This window comes from Macrobrachium rosenbergii, chromosome 28 (assembly GCF_040412425.1).
Source record: "Macrobrachium rosenbergii isolate ZJJX-2024 chromosome 28, ASM4041242v1, whole genome shotgun sequence".
NCBI lineage: Eukaryota > Metazoa > Arthropoda > Malacostraca > Decapoda > Palaemonidae > Macrobrachium > Macrobrachium rosenbergii.
The window spans coordinates 12,451,709-12,472,758 of record NC_089768.1 but is presented as its reverse complement, the minus strand read 5'-3'; the positions used below and the strand labels follow the sequence as shown (position 1 = coordinate 12,472,758).

Sequence of the window (21,050 nt, the reverse complement as noted above, 5' to 3'; positions counted from 1 at the left end):
GGATCCTATGCGTACAGCCTTTGGTATCCTTTGTATGTTTATCCAGTTACTAACTCCCAGGTTAAACGTTGCCCAACTACAATGAACAGAAGAACTTTAGGTGATAGCAATAACTTTGTTTATGTCGGGAAAAATTAACAGTATTAACTTTAATAATGCAAATTAATAATAGCGGTGGAAAGAGAGATTAAATATTAATTAATCTACCTGTTATTGTTTCAGTTAAGAGTAACATTAAGCATTATTTTTTTTTTGTAGCTGAGAGAAATCGATATTATAAAGCTAAAGCGGTATTGTTTTAAGTGTCTGCGTTGTTTTCTAGTCTAGTGGCAGATAGTGTATGGATGTAGATCGTGTAACACTGGCGTATGCGTTTTATTATTTGAATTTTAGTCATAGATTTAATTTAGAATGAAGTGCCATGAAATGAGTAAATTTTGTTGTGCAGGCTTTGCAGTCTTCCCTTAGTTCCAGGGGTGCTTACGATACAAAATAAGTTAAAGATTATCCTGTTTACACCTGTATTTTGTATTAGGGATAAATGTTAACCTGGACTACATTTTCTAAGTTTTTTTTTTTTTTTTTTTTTTGTCTCGATCTTCCTAGAGTTTTTGGGAGCTTTTCACCGTCTATAGTGAAATTTTCAAGTATCTAGGATTAAGAACTGTGCAAATTCCGTTTTTAGCCCATCATTTATATTAGTTTTTTCACATTACCTTATACCGCAACTTCAAAGTCGCAAGATTCAGAGATTAGTCACAACTTGACATATTCCATTTGCTGGTTAAATGTTAACCAGCCGACATCTCTCTCTCTCTCTCTCTCTCTCTCTCTCTCTCTCTCTCTCTCTCTCTCTCTCTCTCTCTCTGTCAGATGTGAGAAAGTTATTTTAATCTGGTGTACAAGGTTAGTAGTTATTTATTGTACCATCAGAGTCAACATGTGTAGTCAACCGTTTCTGTACGATGCTACTTGTAGTAAATCACGGGATTGTTTGGGAAATACATCGCTCTGCTGTGTTCTGTGTTCGTGTTCTTCATTCCGCATAATGTTATTTCTCAGTAATTTATTTTTTACTCGTGGTTTTTGTTTGAGGGTCCCTTTTTTTTGTCTCTTGATATTGGAAGATACTGAAATTGTGCTTGTTGGCTTGCCTTCCGGAAGAGCAATACAGTAGTCAGGTGTTTCTTTATCGTCTTGCCACTGAAGATCGTAACCTTTCCCACACCTACGCACTTCCAGAACACCAGTAGTGTTTGTAATTTCTCCCAGCAGCTTTGTAACTAACATAGAATACGGTGCTGCAAACCTCACTCCGCTCCTGAGTATTTGCTAGCTTTCATGCCGCGGGAACTGGCAAGAACGCTATTGTTCGGTCCTCGCCCTGTTACAGGACCTATAAAGGGGATCGCTCTTGGACCCTAATGAAGTAGATCCTCGGTTATTTAGTGAGCTTCTCTCGCTCCAAGAGCTCCATAAGTTTTCACTAGCGCTCCTCTGTCTTTGGGGGGACAGTGCATTACTGTCCCAAGCCATTGGCACTTCCCTGGGCAACAATATTATGGCCGTTCCGCAGATTGCCGGAACATCAGGAATAATTATGATCCGCTAGGGAGGTTATCTTTTTGTCTGATTTGTTCGTTTGCCTGTTTATGTTCGCATCATTACGCAAAAAGTTGGTTGGATTTTTAAGAAATTTTACCAAATGTCGGTATTTAGACTGGCATACATTGACTACATTTTGGGAGAGATAAGAATGTAACTTTTTTGAGAGGGGGTTGGAGAAGGGAGCATTAAGAGGTGCATGGCTCAGCCTCTATTTTGAATAATGAACTAGATTAAATGGTTACTTTTACAAAATCTTACTGAAGGTTTGTCTTCTCTGAATTTGTAGGATATTGTTTGGAGTTGCTCAAGGGAGTCTGACGCTGATGAAAGCATGTGGTCCTCTGAGTGCTTGTTATTGTTAGTATTTCATCTATGTTGTTGCCATAGACGGGTTTTATTCTGTTGCATTGGGTCGTGGCAAATGGAAAAAATATCCACATTATTTTTTAAAAATTTTCCACAGAGAATAAAGGCTGCTGTCATCACATTGATATTTGATCGTGATTAAGTTATTTCTTTAAGTACGGTAATCAGAGGCCTTTATTTTCCAATTATGGCAAGTTTCATAGCGTGTTTAATCCTTTATGGTTAGTTTTTCATTGACTAACAAACAGTCGTTTCTTCTTCGTCAGTTTACACTAGGGGAAAATGTGGCATTCTTTACATTAGGCCTATGCTGCGTAGGCTCATACTGTAACTGAAAAGCAGTAAAGGGATTGCCATTCATCTTTCTCTCTCTCTCTCTCTATATATATATATATACACAGTATATATATATATATATATATATATATATATATATATATATATATATATATATATATATATATATATATATATATATATATATATATATATATATATATATATATATATACACATAATACACATAAATATGCTAAGGGTGCTTCCACACTGCAGCAGAACATGTCATAGACATGTCGATAACTTCTCACACGCATCGCAAACAGCCTAGACACAATTCACCGACTTATTATGAGTCCTAATCAGTGCTTTATACGATTATCCACCATAGGTATACAAGATTCAGTTTCAACATAAGGGCGTTGACTTGTTTTATACATGTTTGTGATATGTTGGCGATAAGTTTCCGACGATTGTTTATGAGGTGTGGACGCGCCTTAAAATACACACGCATTTGAGAGACAAAGTGCGAAGTCAACCATGTGTTTGTTATTCACTGTGGAGGAAATGGCGCAGTTGGAAGTGTGTAAGATGATAAAGTTGATATCGCGCTTGCAGATAGTGGTAATTTGCATGAGTTATTTAAAATGAAATTTTAAAGCAGGTATTACATCAACTACCATTACCTTCGCTGCTTATCATAACTGCTGTCGGATTGTAATAAAGATAGGGAACGGTTATTATGATGGTCGTGACTCCTGGCCATGATGAAGCGGGACTGTTATATCGAAAAATCCGAAGCATTTCCCGTGACAGAAATTGTGTGGTGAAAGGCTACAAAACTTTCCTTTTCGAAATCTGAAAGTTTGGGTCCTCTGTCGTCATTTGAATTCTGTCTCTCTACATTTGACTGAGTTTTACCTCTCTCTCTCTCTCTCTCTCTCTCTCTCTCTCTCTCTCTCTCTCTCTCTCTCTCTCTCTCTCTCTGTTTATTCATCCGCTCAAAAGCATACCGCTGGCATGTCCGTGTCAGTCGAGATGACGTTGTGGTATGTTGGCATTCGACCTCTGGGTGAGATACGTTTTGTTATCTATATTAAGTTCACTCCCTGATCAGTAATGAAATCGAAATTCGGTGTAGGTTTTATTTTTATTTATTTGTGAGTGTTACTCGTCCTCCGTTTATTTTTGTCATTCTTACTTTCGTTGCTGTGAAATTAAACTTTTGATTTGCCATTATTCTTTTTATATGTGTATACATATGCACATTTATATAAATGTACATTATATATGTACATGTATATGCATATGTATATACATGTATATGTATACATATTGCATTATATATACATATGTATACATGTATATATAAATATAAATATAAAAACATATTTATATATACATATGTATATATATGTATATTGTATGTAAAATTATTTGTTATAAGTCATTATTACCTCCACCAGTGAGTTTAAACTTTTGGTTAGGCATGTCTCCTTGTTGGTTGACAGACGAGTAGATTGTGGGAGAGATAGGAATGTAACATTCGGGGAGAAGGGTATTACTAAAAGGTATATAGAGTGCCCGACCTTGTTCGAAACCTGTGCTCCATTAACCTAAATTTTGGAAACGAAATTCAAATACCTCGTAGGGGGCTAGTGCCGTCAGTGCACCTCATGCGGTGCACTGTAGGCACTATTTAAGGTTCTTTGCAGCGTACCTTCAGCCCCTAGCTGCAGCCCTTTCGCTCCTTTTACTGTACCTCCTTTCATATTCTTTCTTCCATCATATTTCCACCACTCTCTTAACAATTGATTCATAGTGCAACTGCGAGGTTTTTCTCCAGTTACACCTTTCAAACCTTTCTACTTTGAATTTCCATTCAGCGCTGAATGACCTCAAAGGTCTCAGTGCTTGTCCTTTGGCGTCAGTTCTATATTCAGTTTTATATTCAACGAAATTCAGTAATTACTTCTACGAAGGAATATTGACTGGAGGTTATATGTCCTCCTGGCGTGTAAAATTTCGATTGGATTCTGCCCTTTGAACAGCTTCTAGTATTAAAAAATAAATGTTTGTAGGGGGTATGCCCTGGCTAAGCTTTTTGTCTTTCTACCAAACGCCATGCTTTGTTACTCAGCTTTATTTTTTTTTTCATCATTTGACTTTAAATGCTTTTCCCCCTTCCATTACATGTAATTCATTGTTGTTTATTAATACTTTCACGGTATCATTAAGTTTACAGCTTAATACACATATATATAGTCTTTTATCATCCGTTAGTGCTTACTTTTGTTCTTTACTCCAAGTCTTAAATTTATTGGTTGCCAACGGACGTCATAATTTTACTTGATTTGTTTTTTTTGACTGATTTATTTACTACTTTTGTTCGTTTCATTCTACCCGTTTAAAAAGTCTGGCGTGCGCTGTTGATATACATACAGATGAATATTGGGATTTCATGACGTTTCATTTCTTATCTTTTAAAGTAGCCTCCTTTGTTACTGTTCAGTCATTTTAAAAGTTCTATTTGCGAGGTAGCATAATTTTATTCGTAATTCACTCAATTTTTTGTTTTCATCTTTCGCTCTGAATCTTTCCTACCTCCCCCCCTACCCTTAAGGGGTTAGTGCCGTCGGTGCACCTCATGCGGTGCTTTATAGGCATTACTTGAAGGTTTTCGCAGTGTCCCATCGGCCCCTCGCTGCAACCCCTTTCATTCCTTTTCCTGCACCTCCGTTCATATTCCCTTCCGTCTTCCTGTCCACCTTCTCCTAACAATTGATTCATAGTGCAGCTTTGAGGTTTTCCTCCTCGTACACCTTTAAGACCTTCTTACTGTCAGTTTCCGTTTCAGCGCTGAATGACCTCAGAGGTCCCAGCGCTTGGCCTTTGGCCTATATATTCTATTCCATTTTCCTTCCCAGATCTAAGCTGTAGAAGGAACTTCAAAATAAATTCAGATCCAGGTAACTGCATGAAAAACAGACTAAAAACACAGCGTGTGTAAGTGTCGATTCCCATACTCATTATTCCCGATTCTGGGTCTTATTCCGAGTAAGATAATTTAATAAGCTGAAGCCAGGCGTGACTGGGAACCATCAGAAAGCATCTTTATGCGTACGAGGTTATTTCTTTTCGGTAATTAGTGAGCGATGGTAATTACAGTAGTTGGACTGTAATTTAAACGACGGATTTGTTCATGAATGCGTGGCGGTTATCCAGACCCACTGCTGTCCTGGTATGGAGCATTGATTTTGTAATTTTTGTAATTCCTCGGGGGTAAATAATGATAAAGATAGTTATACAGATGTAATTCTGTATGTATGTTATTACATATAAATACACACGTTAATATCAGTAGCTATACAGATGTAATTCTGCACGTATGTTATTATTACGTATAAATGCACACGTTAATATCAGTAGCTATACAGATGTGATTCTGTACGTATGCTATTATTACATATAAGTGCACAAGTTAATATCAGTAGTTATACAGATGTAATTCTGTACGTATGTTATTACATATAAATGCACACATTAATATCAGCATGTAGAATCTACATGCTGAAGGTGTGTATGGTAAGATTACTCATGTATTTTCTTAATTGACATAGTATATGTTTGCACATCTTATCAAAGCGATGACTTAAAATTTATCAATGAATTTTGAAACAGTACCTGCTTGACATTTATCGTAAATTTAGCATCTTCAAGGAATATTATTCACGGTGTCGAATTTAGTATATATGAATACAACTGAAAAGAAACAGAAGTACCAGATATATGAGTTAAGAGTATTTCCTGTATAGGCTTTTTGTCGTTTAGCATTGCCAGCCTAATATATATATATATATATATATATATATATATATATATATTATGTATACACATATATATATATATATATATATATATATATATATATATATATATATATATATATATATATATATATATGTGTGTGTGTGTGTGTGTGTGTGTGTGTGTGTGTGCGTGTTTTTATTCATTTATATATATAGTATATAAATGTATATACATACACACATATATATATATATAATATATATATATATCTGTATATGTATACATATATATGTGTGTGTGTGTTGTATGTTGGTGCGAGTAAGAGGGACTGCATTGATGCCAAACACTAATTAATGGTCCGTATGTATTAAGTTCAAGTTACAGCAGTGCTTTGTGTTTATTCAGTATTAATGGGCATGTTTTTACTCCGCGTCAATGTTATCGTCCTGTCACTCGCTCAAAGGCAGCATGTTCTCGAGTTGTCTACAGGTTACGGCTCTCGAAAGCCTTTGGGGACTTATTTATGCTTACTGAATTACTAATACCGATGTTGTCGTGTCTTCACTGGTTAATCTCAAGACAGACGTTTGGTGCCACTGACAGTGATTTCTTTCTTGGTACGTTTTTCTTTTTATTCTTTTTCTGGCGTAGCCATTGTGCTTTCGTATGACCAGTTCCTTTGTTTGAAAGCGATGACCAACCATGATAGGATTGACGTCGAACCTGAAAATATTCAAAGCAGAGAAATGATATCGTACATCACGAAAGTGTCTGGTTTGGTAAGGTCCTATATTTACGCGTCTCGTTTTTTTTTATATTTTCTTTTTTTTTCATTTTAAGAAAGAGAAGACGTGTTTTCCTTCGGTCAGATATAGATTTTAAACTACGCCTTCCTTTCCTGCTCAGCAGCAACAGCAGCGCAGCATGTTCATGAACGTGCATGTGTATACATATGTATATACATACATATATATGTATATATGTATATGTATACTCACATCATATATATATATATATATGTATATGTATACTCAATATATATATATATATATATATATATATATATATATATATATATATATATATATATATATATATATCACTGTGTGTGTGTAGATATATCATAAAACCTTAAAATTTGGAATTGCTCCCAACAAAACTGAGAATTTTTGTAATCTTAACTTCATCGCTATCTCCGAGTACTGATGTAGTGTTTTAACTTTGCAAACATTATGTGTCGAATAACTTTTTCTTTATCTTTGTTCTTCGAAGTAATGGGGGCGAAAAGGGTCGTAAATTCCCACAACTTGCGGTAGTTCGTTGGTAGTGAAGTAGCAAAGCATTGCCGTGTCTTAAGTTACTCCATACGGACCATTTGTGTCTCCATGGCTGCTGCGATGTAATGTCTTCTCCCGAATACTTGTGTGGCAAACACACACACACACACACACACACACACACACACACACACACACACACACACATATATATATATATATATATATATATATATATATATATATATATATATATATAAATATAAATAAAGACAAAATCCACGAAGGAAGAGAAACACTGGAGTGCTGCTGAGGCCTTTCGACTTTCGTCTAAGTAAAGGACGACAGTAGAAAGCAGCACTCAGTGTTCTTTTCTTCGTGGATTTTGTCTTTATTTACATATTCATCACGTTCCATATTTTCGTGATTCAGTTATCCATACATATATATATAAACACGTGTGTGTGTATTTGTGTACATTATATATGTACAAATTATCAAAATGGCTCGCAGACTTGTTATCACCCTTTCTAGGAACCTTCTCATCCTCCCACGTCAAACATGCAGAAGATTTCATACAAAAATTTAATAGTTTAAACATCCCCTCAAACAACATCAAACTGCTCAGTCTAGACGTCGATTCATTATTTACTAAAGTCCCGATTGCCGACGTGTTGTTTTCTTAGAGAGGAAGTTACAACCATATGAAGACCATTTTCCTCTTGGCATAGATAAAACTTTAAAACTTATCAACCTCTGTGTAACTAACAACGTGTTTTCTTTCAATGGTAATTTTACAAACAAAAATATGGGAAATCACCCCTTCTAGCAAACTTGTACATGAATATTTCGAAACAGAACTTTTGTCGTCTATCAAACCCCATAACATGATCTGGCTTATACGTAGATGATATCTTTACTTTCTGGGACAATAGCTGGGGACTTTAAGGAATTTTTAATAGGCTAAATTCGCTAGTTCCGACCATAAAATTTAAAACAGAATGGGAAAAGGACGGAAAACTGCCGTTCCTAGATGTACTGATCATAAGAAAACAGAACAGGTATGCATTTACAGTATATAGAAAACCCACCTTCGCTGTCTCCTACATTCATTTCTTAAGCTACCACGACGTCTCCGTAAAAATCATGGTAGGGTGCAATATTCCTCAGAGGACTTAGGATATGTTCAAATAACCTGGATCAAGAATTTATCCGCCAACAACTGCTCTATCCACCACACATTATCGAGAGGGCTATTAATAAAGCAAATAAAATATACTACAGAGGTCTCACAACAGACAAATAGATTTCAACAACAAAATAAAGCTTCCATACGATGAAAACATCCAAAAAGGCCACCGAGCAACTCAGTTCTGATAATCCTTTCATTTTCCATTATCCCAAATCCATCGGGAGTTCGCTCGTTAACGTATACTTAAATAACAAAAGGGAAGAAGCCGGGTTTACAAGATACCGTGTAGTAATTGTAAACATTTATAAGGTAGATCAAAGAATAACAGAGCACAAAAGATCAGTACGTTACGCTTCCGGAGAGTTCGGGAATTTTCACATATTAGAAATACAGGGATTAACTAGTGGGGCGGAGTTGGTTTTAGTAGCTGTCCGTAAGATGCTGGAATCTTTCATCAATCAAACCAAGCAATATGAACCTGTCAGGAGGACATTGGAAATCGGACGTTCACCCTTTTTGAAGAAGATGACCAAGAAACGCGACCGCCAGATCCATCGCCAAACGGGAGCTAATGAGGCCAAAAACCACTAGGGAATTTGGTTAACATCAGGCCTAAGGCCACACCTTCATGTTTTTGTATATATACCATTGTAACTTCCACCTGTCCCAGTGAACAGGGGCACAGAAACAAGTGCGAAATATATGGTTTCAACGTTTAAATAGTGTTTTATGGGCCTTCTTATTTTATATATATATATATATATATATATATATATATATATATATATATATATATATATATATATATATATGTATATGTATATTGCATGTTCTGCAATGTCCTCCTGCTAATAAATGTGGTAAACATATATACATACATACATACAGTCTGTATGTGTATATGTGTACACATAAACACGCGGGGATTTGTTCAGTGTTAAATTTAAAATAAGTATCGTTCGCGTCCATCTTTTAGCCAGTTATTCAGGGATGTATCCTTTAGTAAAAACTTTCACAGCGTCAGCAGGTCCATGAGCCTGCATAGAAAGTTCATCAGCAGCTCGTCTCCCACTCCTCACACGCTACGTCAATTTCGCTTTTTTATACGTGTCTTCGTAAGTGTATTTTCATATACGCAGTATTTCATATGCGCTGAAATCATTATTCTTTGTTTTTTTTCTGCCGTGTCAAGATTTCCATCCAACTTGGTATTTTTTGATCGTTTTACGTGATTAATACTCTACGAAGTTGATGTAAGGTTTTATTCATTTTTCTCTGCTGTTTTTAACATGTAATGAAGCAAAATTAATGAAAATTCCCTGTTTTCCCAGGGTTGCTCTCATCATTTTAAGAATGCAACCTTGATTTGCATTATTTCTTTTTTATTCCTGGTTGAAATTTTCGCATTGTGGAATAAGTTTATTTTTATGTAGCTGTGTGGGTTTGGTTATAATTGCATATCCTTTTAACGACTTTTTCTGTATAATTTTTTTTTTTACTGCTATACAGTATCTTTCGTAAATACTGAAAATTACATTGTTTGGAACACAGGTACCACTCTTTTTGCTTCTTAAAAACATTAACTAAAACAATGAAGATGATGACGACGAATGATTTTGCAAAGTGAAGATAAAATTAACCTGCTGGAGAATTTTGGAATAAGAAGGAGCATGAAGAAGAATATACAAATTGGTGTTTTTTATATAAAATTATGTTTGGAGCTGGGTTTTGTCGGATGCATTCAAATAAGCTAACAATTAGTCCAATAAACATGCTGATAACCATGACTTAAGTAGTCATTGCAATGAGTCAACGCAAACCGATTACATTATTCGTTGAATCAGGAGCTGCGATCCTCATGTGAAGTACCGCTAAGTTAGTGGGAAATACAAGCTTTCTCGAGCCACCAGATTGTATCACAAAAATTATTGGAACTGACGCCATATTTTAAGATGAGACCGATATTTGTTTTATTAACAACTTGGCCTCAGACATAAGAGTTGTAATTTGCGGTAGGTAGGAAAATTCTGCGGAATTGTTTCAGTTTTCATTCATTTTACTTTTAGACACATTTTTCCTTCTTTAGATATCGAATATGTCCTTCATGCTTGAAGCACTTAAGCTAGAATCATTTTAAAGTCGAATGGTAAGCGTGAAATTGTAGTCCTAAATGATATAACTAGAAGTATTATAAGTATCAATCCCAATAAAAATAGAATTATTGGAAACTGCCGCAAGATATCATTGCTTATTTAAAAATTAAATAAGGGGAGTCTGGTAGCTCAGTGTGTCCAGTCTTTAAGACAAAAAATATAGTTTGTCACTTTCAAGTTACATATGTTTTGAATATAGTAAAGTTCGCTTTTTTCATGAAATATTATTTTTTGAGATTGGAATTCGGTTTAACTATCTTTTTGTGAATTATTTATTTTAATAGACCAGAATGCAGTTTAATTCTCTTTTTATGAATTATTGTTTTTCGGCGATATGTGAATAAGAAATGACTTAGTGGAAAACTTGAATGAACTGCAAATTTTATTCCGTGATACATTTGCATTGTAGAGAGGTAACATTACGGTAAAGTTAGACCAGTTTGTGGAGACCACTAATTTACTAAATCACATTTTTGACTGATTTTTTTATGTGAAACGGAAATTAGAGTAAAGTAAAGTTAGAGAAGGTGGACAGGTAGACAGCAAAAGACCAAAGTCAGAAAATATTGACGTCACAAGAAGCCCTTACCAGTGTCCGCTGTGCACAACGATTAGTCGATATGGTAAATGGTTATGAAATTGTGTCATCACATCGGTCTTAATGACCGTGGCTTTTACCCTAGGTTGAGGAAAATCAAAAGAATTGCTTTTTTTTCCGAATATTTATGGGGAAATGTGTATCTGGCCACTCACCTTTCAACCTCCCTTCGATCTGGTGAAAGATGATCTAACTGGAAATGTACGGAAAATCCGAACACGTGCGAGAAAATAAAAGAATTCTTCAAATGGAAATATTAACACTGATCTTTTTCCGATATTTGCTCTTTCGTTTTATTCTGAAATATTCAGAAAGGAACAGAGACAGGTATTTCGCAACGGGAACAATTCTCAGAGACTTTATTGCTTCGGTGTGAAAAATAAACTACAGCGACAAGGAAATTCTTAGGAAAAAGATTTTTATATATCTTTTTAAAAAGACTGTTCTAATTTCAACAGAGAGTTTGTTGTGGTCTGAAATGCCTGAGTGTCCGACAGTGTTCAACCTTCGTTGGGTGATGAATTCCCTAGATCCATTAAAAGGTTGTTTTTGTTTCGTGTATGATATTTTTCTCCATTGTTAGCGAGGAATTTTTCTCATCTGACTCGATTGAAGTTTTCTGTATGTCTTCGAGAGCTACCATGTTGTTTAGCTTTTAATTCAGTTAATTAACTTCACTTTTTTTTTTACAATTGTTCTTTGGGGGATGAATTCTCTAGATCCATTAAAAGACTGCATTTGTTTTCTCCATTTGTTAGCAAAGAATTTCATTTCATCTGACTCGACTGGGGGCTTCTGTATTGTCTGCGAGAGTTACCATGTTGTTTAGCTTTTAATTCAGTTAATTAACTTAACTTTTTTTTTTCAACCGACGGACAGTGCTAGTCATTCACGTCCAGCATCGGCCAAACTTGGCAGCTTTACTTTGGCGTCGAGTTTCGTCAGTTATTTTTACGAGGGGAATGTGTTTATGTGGGCGATGAGTGAGCCTAGTATAGTAGTACTACCACTGGGGTGAGGGGTCGCTTGTGGAGTGGCTGGGGCGGGGGGTGATAGACTCGTTTTAGCGGGGGCTGTAATCAAAGTACAATTGCGCCCTTGAGGAAATGCACCACGAGAGAGGTCGCTCTCACGTCGTTGTTCATCAGCAGCTAATGAGGACATGGCGACACTACGGCAGATAACCTGCTGATGGAAGAAGCTTCTATTTCGTTTTTTTCCCCAAAGGAATTATATCGCGTCATTTATATGCACGCCTGTTTGTTTGTTTGTTTGTCATCACGCGTTGCTCGTGCCTTACTATGCATATGCATTTTACTTGTGAGGTATTTGATTTAATTTACACACACACACACACACACACACACACACACACATTTATAACATACATATATTTTATATATATATTTATATATATATATATATATGTATTTATATTTATATTTATATTATATATACATATATATTTATAAATATAAATAAAATATATATATATACATATATGTATATTATTTCCTTTTTTATTTATGTTAATCCTTACATGCATGTAATTTACCCCTCTCATCGTTGTAATCATTGTAAAAAAAAAAAAAAAAGGACCCACAGTACCTTGAATTCCGTAATCACCCAACCCTGATTTTCCTAAGTTATGTCTTTATGTTCTTGTATCATGTGAAGTCGTACAGAGTAAAGGAGAGTAATAATTATTACCTAAGACTTATCCAGCAAGTCCAGCCATGTTTAGCAAAAGAATTTCCACCGGGGGTGCCGGTGGGGAGCAGACAGCCCTGGACCACACAAGTAGCCTGAGTCTCTTATCGTACGCTCGCTTCCGCCCTCAGAATCGCATGAACACAATTGAGTCCCGTCTGAAGGCGCTGCAGGGGCAAGTGCTCGATGCCTCCGACAGGGGCAAGTCGACCTCGCCCGCCACCTCCCCGGCCTTCTCTCGCATCACTCCGGCTCCGGCCAGAGGCACCGAGAAGGCCGACGAGGAGAAGGTGGTGCAGGAGAAGCAGAAGGTGGAGGTGATGAAGGAGGCGCAGCAGAAGACCCCCGAAATCAAGAAGACGGAGATGCGACCAGTGTCCACGGGCACCACCGTCACGTCCAGCGTCACCAACGTCATTCAGAATGTCATCAAGTTTGAGGGTAAGTGACGTAGCGATGACGTTTGCCCTGTCCTTGTTTTTGTCTCTTTCTTTCTTGAAGTCTTCCGCCCCGTAGCGGGGTAGTGCCGTCAGTGCACCTCGCGGGGTGCGCTGTAGGCATTACTAAAGGTTCTTTGCAGCGTCCCTTCCTTTAACCACTAGCTGCAACCCCTTTCATTCCTTTTACTGTACCTCCATTCTTATTATCTTTCGTCCATCCCGCTATCCACCCTCTCCTAACAATTATTTCTTGGTGCAACTGCCAGGTTTTCCTGTCACATCTTTCATACCGACCTACTCTTAACTTCCTTTCCAGCGCTGAATGATCTCATAGGTCCCAGTGCTTGGCCTTTTGCCTAAACTCTATATTCTATATTCCATTTGAAATCTCCAGGTTAAAGCCCTTACGGACAAATTCAGCAGATTATAAACCCAGGAGGGCTCCAAAGAGAAATCATCTTGCGGAGAGAGAAAAGTTTTAGTAACAGGTGATAAATATAGCATAAGGGTGATAAATATAACATAATGGTGATAAATATAGCATAAAGGTGATAAATATAGCATAAGGTAAATAACATAATCTATGACATTAGTTGTTTTCCAGATCCTTCATCGTAATTGATATTATAACGCCTGATTCTGAGACATTTCAGTATTTTTACAATGCCGTATTTAAAAACAGAATTATTTGGTCACAGGGCCTTGAATATTGGATGTTTAGCGGTATTTGGCCTTTAAAGTTTTTAGAATATTAAGTTATGGGTTTTTTGTTATGATTTGTAATGGCATATAATCCAGTGATTTGCATATTTGCATATTTTGAATGTTTTAAATGGCATCTTTTCCCTAAATCGTTTGAGTTGTTGAATTTTTTTTTTTAGAAATCCTGAAATTTCGTTTAAAAAACAGCAGAATGTTCATGTAGGTGAGATATATTGAACCAAATTAGCTGTTTTAATTCTTGGGCCGTTTAGAGAAGGTGAGCCTTAGTTAACGTCAGGAGTGTGAAAATTATAATTTAAGTAATGTGATCATTATGTGGTTTGAATTATATACATATTAGAATGTTTCAGAATTTTGAATTAAGATTATTGGTAGAATTTGGTGTTTATAAGAACAATTGGAGCGGCAGGTTTCTTTGAGAATTTGAACAATACATTAACTGACTGTAAAGAATCGGATTGAAATCAATGTTAAACTTTTTGAGTGTCAGTAAAATTTTAACTGTATATTATTTAACGGGTTGTGCCATACATAGACTGTTTGGTGCATGAGAACTAAAGATTTCTATATATTCAAATCTTTTGGAAAATTTACGTATTGTAAAAATAATTTTAACGTAAAATATTTGAAAAAATCTAAAATTTTTGAGAATTTTTGTTACGAGGTATTTTTAGAATTGGGACATTTTAATTTTTGGGGGGCCTTTGAGTTTTAAGTCATATAAAACCACCTTTAGAAACTACCTTCAGAAAATCACAATTTTCTAAAGTCGAGGATGAAAGCTGTTCTCACAAAGCCATTTCCATTACTCTTACAGAAAGCGTACTAAGCACAGAGGGGGATCTGCGCCCCCCGTCTCCTTTAGTATGCCCACCTAAACATTCCTCAGACTCGTCTCCCGCACTGATATTGGCATCCTTGGACAAGAGTATCCTACAGGTAAGTGTTTGAAATCCTTCTTGTTTATATAATTTTGATAAGCTGATTTTCTCGGAATAGAGCTTGATTTCCTAGCTTGTATTCTGTTATGAGGGAAATTAACATTTTAATACAGTTGTTAAGAAGCATATCTATTTTTCATGTACGTAAACACATTTCACATATACTTAAATATACATTATATATATTTTAAATATATATATATATATATATATATATATATATATATATATATATATATATATATATATATATATATATATATATATATATATATATATATATATATATATATATATATATATATATATATATTATATATATATATATATATATATATATATATATATATATATATATATATATATATATATATATATATATATATATATATATATATATATATATATATATATATATATATATATATATATATATATAAGAATTGCATTCAAAGATATTTGTGTAAAGTTGCCTTATAGAGCATTGCATATTTTTAATATACTCACATTTCTGTAGGAGTTTCAAAGTAAATTTTTTTTTCACTCATTTTTGTCGAAGCCAAGAGTTCTCCTCATTACGTAACATTCGATCGTGTTTAGGGTTCACCTCATTAGGTCCATTTTTGGTCTCCTCTTCGACCTGACGAGTGATTTGCTCTGTGATCACTCCATCACACGTGGCTTTGCCCTCATCAACATTGTTGATTTATTTACACTGATGAACAACCTCTTTCTCTTCGAGGCTACTCACGGTTTTACGTCTTGGAAGTGTGTGTTAATGCATGGGGAGAGACAAGACTTTCTCTCTCTCTCTCTCTCTCTCTCTCTCTCTCTCTCTCTCTCTCTCTCTCTCTCTCTCTCTCTCAAGTGTGGACAGTAATTCAGTTGTCAAGAAGCATATGTAATTTTTTCATGCCCACGCATACATACACACATACACATATATGTATGTATGTATGTAAGTTTATATGTATATGTATATACACATATATGTGTGTATATATATATATATATATATATATATATATATATTTATATATATATATATATATATATATATATATATATATATATATATATATATATATATATATATATATATATATATATGATAGTTACTAAATCGATGTGACGTCACTTTACATCAGTCACTATATCAATCTGTTGAAACGGTCCCAAACTATCTGTTTCGATTGCCTCGTTAGAATAGACAAATAAAATTCGCCAACCGTATTTTTACCATGAATCTTTTATCCTTCATAACCTTAGCACTCCAGTTATCATTTCCTAACAATAGCAATTTCTTAATTCGGTCAAGATATGAAGATACAGGCTTTTGCGGCTCCCGTTAAAAAACTCTCTCCCATTCATTGGAACTCACTCCCCCCCTGGAAGCCAAGTCCCGCGTCCATAGGCCTCCCCGTTAGCAGCGCAAGCAGTTCAGCAATTAGAGGAGCACCAGCAGCGCAATAAACAAGGTGAAGCACGCGTTCAGCCTCCACATCTGGCCACTCACACGTGTTTTTACGGTCCGACTTTTAAAGGGGCGAGAGGCAGAGAAAGACGACGTCGGGGAGGACAAATGTGGCCGGGTGGGTTTATCTGCGGGAGGAGATGATTAGGCCTTAGGTGTTCCTCTCAACCTTCGGTCGTCTTTGGACTCTGACTTTCACTTCTTGCCTTCCTTATTATGTCTATTTTCAAAGTGATGTTTTCCTTCTGGGTGCGGGATGTTTTTAAGGTAGCCGTCCTTCATATTGAAATGCTAGTTGAATATTGTACACTATATTTATACTGCTAGTTCACAAATATAAACAAATGTATACACATATACATATATATAATGTATATTTATAAGTATGTATACACACATATATATACATATAATTTATATGTAGGCTCTTATAATTATTTTCCTCCTCCTTTAATACTAAAAATTTCTAGTACTATTATAACAAACACGGACGCATCACAATAAATAAATAAATTTTACATATATATATGTATGTATGTATGTATATATATATATTTTTTTTTTTATAGATTTGTGTGTGTTTATGTGTGCGTCCGTGTGGTTGTTTATAACAGAACTAGAAAAATGTAGCACTAAAGGAAAAGGAAGATAACTATAATAGCCCCCTGATCAAAGACGCGGCGAGAGAGAGAGAGAGAGAGAGAGAGAGAGAGAGAGAGAGAGAGAGAGAGAGAGAGAGAGAGAGAGAGAGTTTTACAGCGAACCATTCCGTTTAGTAATCCCGATAGTCAGTCGGTCACTACCTGCAATTTAGAATAAATACTTTACCATATCATCCACGTCTCAATAGAGCTCGCACCATATGAAAAACGTTCACCTCTGTTCTCATTAACAAAGACAAGAGAATGAATGGATCAGCTGTGTGACTTTGCATGGTATTTAATGTGTGTCAGTGTCTTGGCACCCGAAAGAAGGAAAACCTACAGAATAATGGGAAAAGCATAGAAAGATGAATTAATGCTGAAAAGCTCTGAATTTTGCGAATGTTCTGTATTCACGAGGAGAACTTTTACCTCTGTATATATACATAAAAGAGGGTCATCCAAGATTCAGCGCTTAAAGTATAAATGTGGGGTAATTTTTTTTTTGAACCCTGTGTTGGTTTAGAAAAGGGCGTGGGTCTAGCAACCTCACTATTGGAAAGGCTTGCTCTGAGGTGGTTGTTGCCCTCTGGAGCCACCCGCTTCAAGGAGGAAAAGGGTTAAAATAACTCTAGTCATTGCAGTTATTTATCCTTGCTTTTATTTAATCTCTTTTAAGTATCCGGAAGTTTAATGTCATTTGAGAAGGAGGTTGAAAGAAGAAAGACTTTTCTTTAATTCACGTGAAGATAGCAGATAGCAGCGTATAACTTTTAATTTTCTTTTGGTTAACAGTTTATTAAAATGAAAATTATAGCTTATAACTTTTAATTTTCTTTCGGTTAACAGTTTATGAAAATGAAAATTACAGGGTAAATCGGATGTGTCGGGGAAAATGATTTGCAAAACGATTTCATTAGTTTTTTGCGTCTGCAGAAATATTTTTGTCCTTGAAAAGGATTGGCAAAGGAGTTTTCCTGGTTTTCTGATTATTATCTTTTATGAAGTGTACCAGATTATTTTTCCGTCTTCAGTGTCAACGTTTATTTTTGCTGAATATCCCCATTTTACCAGACGTCTAAAGGTACAGGTTTAAATAATTTATTTTTATTCAAAAATTTCTTGGTTGCCTGCTCACCAGTTTATTGCACTGGTTTGATTATAGTTGACATATTTAAAAAAGGTAACCACAGATATCCAAAGTTGATTCCTTGCTTTAATTGTAATTTAAGTTCTTTTAATAATTTAAACCACTTTTGTTATAATAATTTAAAATATACTTTTGTCTGATAGTCACACAACATTGTGTATCCATTCAACCTGGGAAGTTTTCGGTATGCAACACAAGTTAGCATCAGATAACGTTTCGTCGGTGCCTTTGATCTGACGTGTCAGGCATTCGAGATTAAAGGATAACCGCTTCTGCGTCCTCCTGAACTTTTTATAGAGACGTCGGTAGTCGTCTTAATTTCCGAAAGTACTTTGGAGAGAAGACATTTATTGAGGTTTATGGGCATACCTTCATTTTACTTTGTATAACACAAGAAAGGATTGTACTTAGTAGAGAACACCATTGTCTCTCTCTCTCTCTCTCTCTCTCTCTCTCTCTCTCTCTCTCTCTCTCTCTCTCTCTCTCTCTGAGCCCCAGAGAAAGTAGCGTTTAAGATTTTGTTCTCTGCTCGTTCAGGGCAACCATTTTAATTTATGTCAAAGGCGATGTTGTTAAGCTTTTAAGGCAAACGCCGATTACGGGACCTTTTGTAAAATTCGACAGTAAATCTGTTAAGATGCCAAGACCGGAACTCGGGTATGTTGGGAGCGAAAGGTGCCCACCCTTCTGGTGGATGAGGGTGGGAGGAAAGAGGAGATGACGGCTGTGACAGAGGTGCCAGGTGGTAGGTGCCACTGTTGGTTGAGGGGATATGGGCAGAAATATATATACAAATTTTGAAGAAACTGAGAGGGAGGGGAAAAGATTCTCTCTCTCTCTCTCACACACACACACACACACACACACACACACACACACACACACACACACACACACACACACACACCCTTATATATGTATATATATAATACATACAGATATACAATATATATTTATATGCAGTATATATACATACATACGTATATATATATATATATATATATATATACAGTATATATATATATATATATATATATATATATATATATATATATATATATATATATATATATATATATATATATATATATATATATATATATGTATGTGTGTATATATATATATAGAGTATATATATAAGTGTGTGAGAGCTGTTAATCAGCTCAGTGGTCTGGTTAAACTAAGATTTACTTAACTTTGTGTGCGTAATAAAATGACGGCCATGACTTTTTGTGTAACAAAATTAGTCTATGGGTACCGCACTGCATGTTTGGACTTGCCATCGGAATGTAAAATGAAGGCTACTAAAGTGAGAATTTCCAGGTTCGATTCTTGGTTACGGACAGGTAGACTAGCACACACCTTTAAAAACAAGAGCAATAAATTATCTACATAGACGATTGTGATAGTTGCACCCGCTTAAAGAAGGGGTCTGGAGCTAAGAACGTTAACATCATCGCTAAAGTCGTTATGATCATCAGAAGACTAACCCTTTCAGACACCATCCCCCTGTAAAGGGGAAAGGTGTTAAAAGTGTTAGGTGAACTAATAAAAGAATATTCACACACACAGACAGAGAGAGACACACACGCGCACACATACACACACACACACACACACAAACACACATATATATATATATATATATATATATATATATATATATATATATATATATATATATATATATATACAAAATAGCCACACAACTTCACTGTGTATACTGTATATATTCATACTACTCGTATTAGGTTTAGATTCGAGATTGAAAATTAAAGGATCTGGAATCTAAACCATCTGTGTATTGATATTCATGATACGAGTAATTATATATATATTATATATTATATATATATATATATATATAAATATATATATATATATATATATATATATATATATATATATATATATACATATGTATATAATATATTTATTTACGTACATTATGTGTATATGTATCCATTTACATGTATACGTACAAGCTTTGATATTACAAAAGACTGCAAACTGTATTCCAAATGACTTACTGCAATTTTATTGCTTCATTTTTGTTAGCACCCGATATTTATCTCAAAAGTTTGTTAATTACATTTGGACGGGAGTTTGTAGTTTTTATGTCAATATAGTTTTTTTATTGTATTTTTTTCCAGAGTTGATTGTCTCGTAGCTATTGTTTAAGTAATTGGTTATCGAGCGCAACTTTTTAACATTTTCTAGTCTTACGCAAGAAAATGTTTAAAAATTGTGCGTTGTATCAGACAGCATTTATGCATAACCACTGGTATCTTCTAAAGAAAAGAAAAAAAAGAAAACACGAATCTTACGAACAACAGAAACTACCCATAAGAATTTTGATTATATTTCTTATTAAACCACATCTGCTTCTGCGTTTCAGTTCTTTCGTAAAATTTCAGCAGCTGCCAATAGGAGTACCATGATATGGATTTATGACGATAGGATAAATTTTCATGTGATGTGGATTTATGACGATAGGATAAATTTTCATGCGATATGGATTTATGACGACAGGGTCAGTTTTCATGTGATATGGATTTATGACGACAGGGTCAGTTTTCATGTGATATGGATATATGACGACAGGGTAAATTTTCATGTGCTATGGATTTATGACGATAGGGTCAATTTTCATGTGATATGGATTTATGACGACAGAGTCAGTTTTCA

At 35.1% G+C, this 21,050-nt stretch overlaps 1 protein-coding gene across 43 annotated transcripts in view; it reads left to right on the top strand.

The window, feature by feature from the left end:
• LOC136854032 (dystrophin, isoforms A/C/F/G/H-like) overlaps positions 1-21,050 on the top strand; it is a 1,916,343-nt gene that overhangs the window by 367,890 nt on the left and 1,527,403 nt on the right. For all 43 annotated transcript variants that reach the window (XM_067130051.1, XM_067130067.1, XM_067130044.1 and 40 more), the window contains 2 exons: positions 13,125-13,434; positions 14,974-15,095. In XM_067130051.1, coding sequence (XP_066986152.1) covers positions 13,125-13,434; positions 14,974-15,095 — 432 coding nt within the window. The remainder of the gene's footprint in view (positions 1-13,124; positions 13,435-14,973; positions 15,096-21,050) is intronic.